The sequence below is a fragment of the Symphalangus syndactylus genome, chromosome 2 (genome assembly GCF_028878055.3).
Source record: "Symphalangus syndactylus isolate Jambi chromosome 2, NHGRI_mSymSyn1-v2.1_pri, whole genome shotgun sequence".
Classification (NCBI taxonomy): domain Eukaryota; kingdom Metazoa; phylum Chordata; class Mammalia; order Primates; family Hylobatidae; genus Symphalangus; species Symphalangus syndactylus.
The window spans coordinates 42,295,135-42,307,141 of record NC_072424.2 but is presented as its reverse complement, the minus strand read 5'-3'; the positions used below and the strand labels follow the sequence as shown (position 1 = coordinate 42,307,141).

The 12,007-nt window shown below is 44.0% G+C and overlaps 1 protein-coding gene across 2 annotated transcripts in view; it reads left to right on the top strand.

Annotated features, from left to right (window-relative positions):
• The window catches only part of DNTT (DNA nucleotidylexotransferase), a 35,835-nt gene extending 24,752 nt beyond the window's left edge, over window positions 1-11,083 (top strand). Inside the window, exons 9-11 of one of the 2 annotated variants that reach the window (XM_055253995.2) lie at window positions 4,880-5,125; window positions 8,418-8,498; window positions 10,657-11,083. In XM_055253995.2, the coding sequence (XP_055109970.1) occupies window positions 4,880-5,125; window positions 8,418-8,498; window positions 10,657-10,743 (414 nt within the window). In that variant the 3' untranslated portion in view covers window positions 10,744-11,083. Of the gene's footprint in view, window positions 1-4,879; window positions 5,126-8,414; window positions 8,499-10,656 lie in introns of both variants that reach the window. The other variant, XM_055253985.2, reaches the window with a different exon arrangement.
• Window positions 11,084-12,007: the final 924 nt, after the last annotated feature.

Here is a 12,007-nt window from a genome sequence, read left to right as displayed (position 1 = left end):
AATACTTTCCTGTTTTGGGTCCCAGAGTACATGTTATGAATATGTCCTGTATTCTTGTTTATTTATACTTATCCTATTGCCAACAGGGCCAAGGGTGGCTATGCATTTGTGTTTGACATGCAGAGGCATTAAAGTACCCAAACAAAGTGAAAAGTATGCACTATGAAGACCTGGGAAATGTGAGCCGGAAAGCTGCAAGCTTGGGTGAGGGGGCAGGACTGCAAAGACTGGGATAAAATCAGTCTAAAAGGTGTTGATAGTGCCTCAAATTCTATGCTGGTCAATTACAATCTTGACTTTGTGCTGAGATGGAATGAAGGAAACTAATGAGGGCAAGCTGAGCCCTGCAGAGGTCATGGCTCAGAAGCCCCCATACGTTGCAGAGATCAGACTTGTGACAGGCCTATTGCCTGGTGGAGGAAACCAAAGGAAGCTAAGCTAAACCTGCAGCCAGAGCCACATGAAGGCCCTGACTCCTGTCCAACTCTAGTGAGAGCCTCACTTCCTAGAGAGACCAGAGGGCCCTACCCTTGGGACCTGTAGATAGGTCTGGGTGGGCTGGTGTTTCTCCTCACAGCTTCATCCTTCCTGAGTAGTTTGCATCTGTTGGGTGTGGACCAAGCTTACTGATATCCCAGAAAAGGAAAACCTCAGATAAAGTGAAAATAAAAGCTAGAAACACAAACCTAGGGCCAGGGGCACTGGAAGTGAAGACTCAACTTTAGAACCAGATCCAAATTCATCTCTGAAGCCATCCCCAACTCACTCTGTCCCTCTCAGGAGAATGAACACAAGGCAGCCTGTGGCCCTAGGAGTGAACATAATAGACAAAGCCAGGGGATGGCAGCACAAGGAAGGATCAGCGAAGTGTCCCACTGGTCTGCTCAAGATTTCATTTATAATCTTTCTTATCAACGAAAGATTCTCATTGATAGACAAGGGAGCATGGCCTGTGGACCCTGCTAGCTGAGGCCTGGTGGAAAGTGGGCTGTCTGGCTCCTTACGTGGAGGCCCTGCAAAAATGGACCTATCTGACCTTGGCTTATAGGCACCCTCCCCTCCGCAGGCCGACACTATTAAAGACTGGAATGGGGTAGAGATAGCAGCAGAGAGTCCTCTTTCCATTGGTCTTTCCTTAGTTTCAACGAAGTCATGCTTACTGCTGGTCCCCAAGCAGGGATGGGCATTTTACACGCGGGTGCCGCAGCAGAGGCTGATGTCAATGTAAGCACGTGGGTTTTAGATTTGGGATTTTAAAAGCACGGCCCCACCATTCACTAGCTATATGAGTTGGGATGGGTTACTTAATCTTTCCAAGTTTCACTTTCCTTATCTGTAAAACAGAGGTAACAAGCTTCTTTCATTCATTAAAGGAGCAGATTAAATGAAAGAATTAGATAAAGCACTTGGTGCAGTATCTGATGAATGGTAAAAGCCTAACAAATGGTGCTGACTGTTATCATGATCTTTTATGCACAATTGTTTATTGAACTCGGGCTGAAAGCCTGGCACTGGGCCAGGCAGGGAGACTCAGGAATGGGTAGGGGCTTACCCTTCCCCTTCACTCACTGACAAACACTGACAGCAGAGAGAAGCTGTTTGCAATTTGGTGTCTCAGCCCTGACTAGATCCCTGCAGCTCCAGGCCTGCCCACAAAACCTCGGTTGTGAAGTCGGCAGATGAGTTCTTCTTATTTAATTTCCCCGTCTGCCTCACTCGCATGCCCTGCCATGCTTACCAAAAGCTGCACTTTCCAGATTATAAAGTCTATGCAGGTACACACATGCACATTCTGTCACAACATGCACAACATGTGCATCCAGTGTTTCAAAACACCTGCGGAGCATAGTGAATAACCAATGGTATCTGGTCAAGTCACCCATCAGATAACTCTGAATGTGATCTTTGTAGGAAACCCCTTGGTCAGGGGTGGGAGACAGGGAAGCAAAAATCTTGGAAATATTGATCTTAGGGGGAGGGCTGCCACCCCCAAAGACTCCATTAGCCTGAGTTCTCAATAGCACCAGTGTTTCAACCCAAAGAGAGGAGGTTAAATGACTCTGGTCTTGGTTCCCGCCCAGTGGGTGAGACCTTGGGTATAGGACCCTAACTGTTCCGTGTGGCCACCTCTCCAATTCATGGAACTGCTGGGAGGTGGAATGTATTGACAGACATTAGAAGGTAAAGAGTATATTCACTTTGAGAAACTGACATGAGTTTGAATACTGGGCATTGAGTCTTCCCAGAAGGAGTTGGAGGGAATTAGAAGCGAAGGGCAGGGAAGGGATCCTGGCTAGAGAGCCTCACACTCAGCCTTGCAACCCTCCTCAGAAGGCGCCTGAGACTAAATTCGGATGGAGCCTTCCTGTGGGAGTTGAAGCTGAGTGCATCTCCCTCCTGCCCCACAGCTCTCTTCCTGAGAACTGGCCGCTCTGTACCCTGGGGAGGATGGGAGGGACGGAGAGGCAGGGAAATGCCTCCTCCTAGTCAGGAGTTCCTCAGTGTCCAGTAGGAAAAATAAAAGAACATGCTGATGTAAATATTCAGTCAACCAGTGGGTATTGATGGGGAAGCCAGAGCCCAGAGGGCTGCCCTGTAGATAGCCAGGGCTGGAGATCTAGAGGTGGCATCAGGGGTTATGTGCATGTTTGACAACTGTGGCCTGTTGCAGACAACCTTCTGAATATGCAGACAGGAGCATTTCATTCAAGGATGCATTCTCAAACACCTTGCAAAATTCAAGACAAAACCCAATAAAGAATGGCCCATTTTTCTCTTAGCCACCAAGTGACTCCACCATGTGGCAATAGCACAAGCACAGTTTAGTGTTAGGAATCCAGCTTTGTGGGCTTTTTTTTTTAAGGGAAGCTGTGTTATTACAAATTTGGCTTTCATGTGAGACTTGTTCATATTTTTTATATCTCCTTTTTCAAATTTACATAATTGAAATTTACACAAAAAGCTGCTATTCTGTACTAGTTTTAGCAAGTTTCCTTAAAAAGTGGAATTGTGTTTTCCTGAGCTGGTGATTAGAGGTTAACTACGGCAACATCTACCACCTCCTCCAGAGGTTCTTCCTAATGTTAGTGCTTCTCCCTTCAAATGGTGTTTTTTCTTCAAGGCGTTGAAGGGCGAAGAGTTCCCTCTATTGAGGTCAACAAAATAAAAAGTATCTTTTTTAATTGAAATAATGCCTTGTGCAGGTTTGTAGAAGAAAGGCAAAGCATGATTCCTAACAATAATCAATTTACCAATGATGCTCAAAGTGTGGTCCCTGGCCCGGGAACACCAGCATTGCCTGGGAACCTGTCAGAAATGCCCTCCCTGCCCCTCCTGCATCACTCTGGGGACAGAGCCCTGCAAACTGTGCTTTAGCAAACCTTCCAAATGCTTCTGATGATAGAGCTTTTAAACATCTAACCTAAAGGTACATGGTAACAAATCACACATCCTAGTAGCTTGATGACATTATATGAGGGTTACTTGCTGTTTTTGTTGCCAGATTTAGTGGTTGCTAGCATGTTTCTCTCTGCCGTCCCCACATCTGCCCTGTGCCATCAGGAACTCCCACCAAGAATGGCAACCCAATTGGGCACATCTTAGAATCACTTGTCCACTTTCTGGACAGGCAACTTTAGGTGAAACATGTGTCGTTAACTTTATCCCACTTTCTCCAAGGCAGGTGGAGTAACACTCTCATGAGAAAGAGCCTCCCAAGTGCTACCTAGAAATGGCAAGTCATCCTGCCCCAAAGTTAGACTCAGCCTCCAGCCACAACGCTTTCAGCTTGTTAAACCTGGTCATCAGTATAATATAAAGGGACACTGCCTTTGTCCATTTACATTGCTATAAAGGAACACCTGAGGCTGGGTAATTTATAAAGAAAAGACGTTTCCTTGGCCCATGGTTCTGCAGGCTGTGTAAGAAGCATGACACCAAGCATCTGCTTCTGGTGCGGCCTCAGGGGGCTTACACTTATGGCAGAAGGCAAGGAAGAGCTGGCAGGTGCAGAGCTCACAGGGTGAGAGGGAAAGCAAGACAGAGTGGGGAGGGGCCAGGCTCTTTGCAACTCCCAGCTTTCATGGGAGCTAACAAAGTGAGAACTCACTCATTACCATGAGGATGAGGATGGCATCAAGTCATTCATGAGAGATCTTCCCCTATGACCCAAAGACCTCCCATTAGGCCCAACCTCCAACATTGGGGATCAAATTTCTACAAGAGGTTTAGGGGGACAAACATCCAAACTATAGCAGACACTAACTCAAAGCTGCCCCCCCAGAAACAATATGATTTTTAAAATTTTATTATTTATTTATTTTTGAAACAGGGTCTTGCTCTGTCTCCCAGGCTAGTGTGCACTGGTGTGATTATAGCTCACTTAAGCCTCAACCTCCCAGGCTCCGGGGATCCTTCCACCTCAACCTCCTGAGTAGCTGGGACTATAGACACATGCCATCATACCTGGCTAATTTTAAAATTTTATGTAGAGATGAGGTCTCATTATGTCACCCAGGCTGGTCTCAGATTCCTGCAGCATGGCTTTTTTGTTTATGGTTGGTTTGTTTTTAAAGGACTGAGGAGAGCCCAGAGCACTAGCTGAGGTGGAGAAGTGGAGAGGGAGATTTTCTTGCAGTTTTGTCATTAAGTGGCTTTGCCTCAGCCTCTCTCATCGCTAAATTCCTATTCCGTAAAGGGAAGATAATGCAACCACTTTCTTAGTATTTTCTCCTAGTGTTTGCAGGTAGGCCTTTAATGCAAGCCCAAACACATATCCACGTTCTGCTCAAATCTGTGAAGATTTCATTAAGAACCCAGTGTTAAATCATAGATCCTCTTCATCAGGGCCTTTTCCTGACACCATTCTGTTTCTTTCCAGGGATTACTTCTATATTATGACCTTGTGGAGTCAACATTTGAAAAGCTCAGGTTGCCTAGCAGGAAGGTTGATGCTTTGGATCATTTTCAAAAGTGCTTTCTGATTTTCAAATTGCCTCGTCAAAGAGTAGACGGTGACCAGTCCAGCTGGCAGGAGGGAAAGACCTGGAAGGCCATCCGTGTGGATTTAGTACTGTGCCCCTACGAGCGTCGTGCCTTCGCCCTGTTGGGATGGACTGGCTCCCGGGTAAGTGCTACATGGACCCATGGGATGACGTTAGCTTTCTGAAAGACGTAAGTCGAGTCTACCTGGGCCCAGGGGAGAGATGATGGCAACAGGGGCCGGGTGACAGGGGAGGGGCCAGTACCAGAAAACTCTAACTCAAGGCGTCCTGTCCACACATGGTCAAGTATGACAGATTAATTTAGAACAGTTATTCCCAGTGTGTGGTCCCCAACACCAGCAGCAGCAGCCTTACCCAGGAACAGGTTAGACATGGAAATTCTTCACCCCACTCCAAACCTATGGAATCATATCAGCATCTCTGGGGATTTCAGCCCAGAAATTTGTGTTTGGAAATGGCATCTAGGTGTTTCTGATGCAGCTCAAGTAGGAGAATCACTGAAGTACAGAAACCAGCAAGGGGGTTGAAATAGGAAACAATAAAGTGGAGAGGCAACTCACAGATTGGGAAAAAATATCTGCACATCATACATCAGATAAGGGCCATAATCCAGCACATACAAGGAAACCAAAAGACTCAATAACAAGAAAACAAATAACCCTATTTAAAAATGGGCAAAGGGCTTGAATAGATATTTCTCAAAAGAAGACATATAAATGGCAAACAGATAGTGCCATCTTGCTTAACATCTCTAATCATCAGAGAAATGCAAATTAAAACCACAATAAGATGTCATCTCACATCTGTCAGATTGGCTATTTTCAAAAACATGAAAGACAACAGGTGTTGGTGAGGCTGTGGAGAAAAGGGAACCCTCTTATATTGTTGGTGGTGTTGTAAATTACATATTTTGGAAAATAGTATGGAAGTTCCTCAAAAAACTAAAAATAGGGCTACCATATGATCCAGCAATCTTACTTCTGGGTATATATCCAAAGGAAATGAACTCAGTGTGTCAGAGAGGTCTGCACTCCCGTGTTCATTGCAGCATGATACACAATAGCCAAGATATTATATAAAAACAACCTAAGCATCCGCAACAGATGAATGGATTTTTAAAACATGGTATATACACAGCGGAGTATGACACAGCCTTTCAAAAACAGGACATTCTGCCATTTGAGATAGCATGGTTGAACCTAGAGGACATTATGTTAAGTGGAATAAGTCAGGCACAGAGAGACAAATACTGTATGATCTCATTTCTGTATATGTAGAATCTAAAACAGTCAAACTCGTAGAAGTAGAGAATAGAATGTAGAATGGTGGTTAGCAGAGGCTGGGGGTTGAGGGCAGAAAATGGACAGGGAAAAGAGTCAATAAGTACAAAGTTCCAGTCAGACAGGTGGAATAAACTCTGTTCTATTGCACAGTATGGTGACTATAGTTAATAAAAATGTATATTTCAAAGTAGCTAAAAGAGAGGATTTTTAATGTTCTTACCACAAAAAAATGGTAGATGTTTGAGGTGATGGACATGCTAATTAGTCTGATTTTATCATTCTGCAATGTATATAGATGTATCAAAATATCATATTATAACCCACAAATGCATACAATTATTATATGTTAATTAAAAATAAAATCAAGCTATAAAGTTTTTCTGAAAGAGCACAAGTTGAGTTCATCCCAGACCTAGTTGCAAGCTCCTGCTCTGCTTCTTACTGTTGGGTGATCTTGGACAAATTCCCTATATCCTGTAAAACTCAATTTTCCCATCAGGAAAATGAGGACGATGACCTTAGCTACTTCCCTGGGTTGCAGAGACATTAGGTGACATGATGTTCTCAAAGCCTCAGCACCAAGCCAGCACGTGGCCAGTACTGGATAAGCAGTAGCTCCCATCTCCTGTCACTCACAGGAGAGGACACCTGTGATTTGAGTCCCATTCACATGTGTTCCACCCTCCCAACTAAACACCTCACCCTGTTTCTCCTGTTTTCCCAGGTAGCTGGTTGTTGCTTTGAGTGAAATGAGTTCGTAGAGGGTTTTTTATACAGATGAATGACACAACACAAATTAATTGTTCTCAGCCTTGGGTTAAATGTCAAGTGTCTTTGCTTTGGACTGGAACTAATTCAGCACAGCATCTTAGCACTGGGATTTCTTACTCTAATCGCAAATGTTGACTGACAACTAAATGCTTCTTTCATTCTTAAAAAAGGGGGAAGAAAAGAAAACATATATCATAAATGCAACTTGTCTGATAGACATAAATCTTTGGGAACACATAGTTGACTGAGAAAGGGGAAAGTTCCAGAAAGAAGTCCTTGGTTATGCAATGTCATGCCAGTTAAGCATCACCGGCTGAAGTGGTTGACCTTTGCCCATTTTATTTTTAAGATGGACATGTTTTCAGCACATTCGAGTCTCTTTTCTCCGAGTTCTCAGAAATTGTTGCTGTTGATTCTGCAAGGCACTGGCAGAGCACTAAGCTCTTTTGCTTTTTAGCTGGGTGACTTTAAACAAATAAAGGACTTCTGATTGCAAAGTCCATCTCCTCACCCATCCAGGGTTAGCTTTCCTAAAATAGCAAATTGTTCCTTACCACTAGAGGGCACCAGTATCCCAGGCTTGCTCCCTAATCCCACATGAAGAGGACAAAATTTCTAGATTGTGTTTCTCTCAGGAAAACTAGTCTTGATGACAATTCATTGCCCTCCTTTCCCAAGGTGTTCCTGTCCTCTGTCTTAGGCTTCATGTATTGCTCCCTTCAGTCTCAGCGCCCATTCCTGACTGTGGGAGATGTCATCCAGGAGCAGTTGACTTAGACGATCAGTTTCATGGCATCTCAGTGTGAAAGGATGTTAAAGCCAGAGGGAGTCTTAATCATGTCCTTCCTCCATCCTTTCATTCACTCAACCAAGATTCAGGGAGTCTGGATGACTTGACAGGAGATGCACAGCCAGGTAGGGACAAAATCCAGGCTGGAATGGGTTCCCTGACTCCTCCATTCTCTTTTACAATAATAATATTCCAAATCATTCAAAACCCACCAAACTAGTATTTATCCAGCATTCACTCTGGACCAGGCATTATTCTGGTACAATGCTCACGCTATTTATTTATTCATTCAATAAAACATTTGCTATACATCTTCTACATGCGAGGCACTATTTGAGGGAATATGGTTGTGGACAGAACAAACCAGGTTCCTGCTCTCACAGAGCTTACATTCTAGTGTGCTCATGGGAGCACGGACTTCTGTCAACAGAGAACTTGGCCCTGGGGGAGGAAAATCACTTTGAGAATGTTTAGTGGAGTTAGATATTTCACTAGAGGGATGTAGCCACCTAATACTGAAGACATTCTAGATGTGTTAATAATTTATTTTAACTATCTCCTGTCCAGCAGTTTGAGAGAGACCTCCGGCGCTATGCCACACATGAGCGGAAGATGATTCTGGATAACCATGCTTTATATGACAAGACCAAGGTACAGTTCTCTTCCTAAAATGGGCTACTTTGATCCTCATCCCCAAGGCTGGCCCCCGAGCTCTTTTCATGAACTGATTTTAGTATCCAGGTATGGTTTCCTTTGTTATGCGTGTTCTATTTCCAGTTGATCGTAGTTGAGGGCAGCAGGAAAGATTTCCACAGATTCATAGTTTCCATCCGGCCCAGAATGCACTTCGAGAGCTTTTGGCTGAAAGTTGATGAGCTAATTGGGCTTCCAGAACAAGTCCAGCAGTGAACATTAACTGGGTTTGGTATATCCTTGGTATTGGCAATGAGTAACTCCAAAGTAAACCAGGGATCCCCAGAAATCACAAATACTACTTGTGTACCCCTCAAATGCAGGGGGCAGTGGCATTTTGAGTGGCCATGTAGGCCATTAACAACAGTCTCCTGCAAGAAAGAGAGCAACAGAGCTACCCTGAGACATAAACGAGTATCCAGCTAGTCTCATTCACTAGCCATGTCACTCATTTGGCGTGCTAGTCTTACCGTGGTCATGATCCAATTCATCCTTCAGCAAAACGATAGATGCCTGTAGAAGTTATGAAGAGTTAAATATCCAACTGTTAAAATCACAGTACTAAGGGCTACTCTTCTTACAGTGATCAAGGACACCAAAATAGGCTCCAGGGGGAAGAAAACTCAAAATAACTAGAAGTAATGGTACTGGCCAGGCGCAGTGGCTCACGTCTGTAATCCCAACACTTTAGAGGCCAAGGTGGGTGGATCACTTGAGGTCAGGAGTTCAAGATCAGCCAACATGGTGAAACCCCGTCTCTACTAAAAATACAAAAAATAACAAGGTGTGGTGGCTCTCACCAGTAATCCCAGCTACTTGGGAGGCTGAGGCAGGAGAATCACTTGAACCCGGGAGGCGGAGGCTGCAGTGAGCCCAGACCACACCACTGCACTCCAGCCTGGGCAACAGAGTGAGAATCTGTGCCAGAAAAAAAAAAAAAAGTAACGGTCCTTTCCCTCTAGGAGCTTGTAATCTAAATGAGGTGTATTCAGTTAGCGTTGTCTCAGTTACAAATGTCAGAAATCAAATCTAAAGTGACATAAACGAAAAAGGGAACTTGGGTTATATACTGCAATATCTAAGGGTTCAGGGGCAGCCGAACATGGGTGCTCAGGCAGGCTTCCCGCTGTATTGCCTTTATTCTCAGGCAGGTTTTCCCATAAGTCCCACTCTTCTAGTTACTTCAACAGAGAAGAGCCTGTTTCCTAATAATTCCCCCAAGAATCCTACCTGATGCTCATTGGCCAGGCCTGGGTCATGTGCCTATCCCTGAACCCATTACTGTGGCTCTGATTGGCCAGACTTGGTCATGTGCTTCTTCTTGGAATTGGGAGCAGCTCCACCTAACCCTCCTGGACTAAGAGTCAAGAGGAGTGGTTTCCCGTAGGAAAATCCAGGTGCTGCTCACAGAAGAGGGGGCTGTGGATGCTGACAGGAAAGCCTCGGATGCTAAGCGTGTGGGTGAAGGCAGATTCACAAAGTACAATGAAGGAACACTTACAAATTAATACATTCTAAATAGTTCAATGTAAGCAAGTACCTTCTCTGTGCCTAGCACTGTGCTATGTACAAGAAGGGATGGAGGAGAAGAGCTGCTTGGTCTTAAAGAGATCACAGGGTGGGATAGTGCTGGGGTTAGAGGCAAGCATGGAAAGCTAGAGGAAAACCCAACACATGCAAGTATCCTGTAATTACCAGCAGTACATAATTATGACTGCATGTTAGAATTACCCAGTGTGTTCAAATTGATTACAAGACCTCTCCTGAACTTCTGATTTCACTGGGCTGGGATATGGCTCAAGCTTCAATGTTTATTTTTTAAACTCCATCAGGTTGTTTTAATAAACAGCTGTGGTTCAGAACTACAGCCCGTAGAAAAAATATCCAAATGGCCTTTGCTGAATATGTTAAAGCTGTTATGATTTTACTTTAATTCATTTAGTATCATATTTTGGAAAGTCAGTTAAAATGACTTTTTATACTCAGAAGCAGGGAATTATGTTTGGGCTGTAATTCATTCTGACAAGGCAGTTTTATACGTAACACTTTCACTGTGTCCACACCATGGTGCTTATGAAAAATATCTGAATGCACATATTTCTTGTTATGTTTTCAGAGGATATTCCTCAAAGCAGAAAGTGAAGAAGAAATTTTTGCGCATCTGGGATTGGATTATATTGAACCATGGGAAAGAAATGCCTAGGAAAGTGTTGTCAACATTTTTTTCCTATTCTTTTCAAGTTAAATAAATTATGCTTCATATTAGTAAAAGATGCCATAGGAGGGTTTGGGGTTATTTAGGTCTTATTGAAATGCAGATTGCTACTAGAAATATATAGCTTTGGAAACATGGGAAGGCGCCACTGGTAATGGGTAAGGTTCTAATAGGCCATGTTTATGACTGTTGCATAGAATTCACAATGCATTTTTCAAGAGAAACGATGTTGTCATTGGTGGCTCATTCAGGGAAGCTCATCAAAGCCCACTTTGTTCACAGTGTAGCTGAAATACTGTCTATCTCTAATAAAAACACAAGGAAACAAGATGATGGAATCTGTTTTTCTTCACTCAAATATTATAAACTATTTTAAAACACAAGTGTAACCAAGTGGAAGAATAAAGAGCTTACAGTTTGTCTTAAGGGGACAAACAGGTTTAATTAGAAGATGCAGAGATTCCAGAGGGGATTTGGGTCCCTTCTGGAGCTTGTGGAGGAGGAGTGCTGCCTCTGGACTGGCTCAGCTCGGCTCAGTGCCTGCTCCTTCCTGGCCATTGTACAGCTGGTTCCCTAAGCATCCCAGCGCAGGACCACATAAAGGATGTATTCTCCCTGCCATCATGCTGAAGGAAAGACAATGTCCTAAACCACCAAAGAAATATCTCCCTCTTTTTTCCATCTTGGAGCTTCTGTCTACACCTTATGGCTCAGTCTCTCTCTGGAAGTCAATCTCTCTTGGCTTCTTCATCTGAGGGCACCCAAGGGAAGGGAGGGAGCCCTGGCTGAGGGAAATTTTGGAACTCCCAGGCTCCAGACCCGTTCTTTCCTCCTGCCTCCTCCAGGTGGCATAGACCCTTTGCCTTGAAGGGAATTAACAGGTCATCTGTTCCAGCTGCTTCGTGTCTTCAGCCTGCTAAAGAGCTGGGAGGCCCAGGACAACCCTTTTCCCTTCCTTCCAGTCCCTCTGGGAAGAGGATATTGGGAGATATTTGGCTATTGTGACTAATGCTGCTATGAACATTGGCCTACAAGTATCTGTTTGAGTCCCTGCTTTCAATCCTTTTGGTAGGGACCTAGTAACAAAATTGCTAAATCAATGGTTATTCTTACTATGTTTAACTCTTTGTGGAACCACTGTACTGTTTTCTATAACAACTGCACCATATTACGTTCTTAACCAACAGTGCTGAAGCATTCCAATTTCTCCACATCCTCAACGCTTGTTATCTTCTGCATTATCTGTTTTATA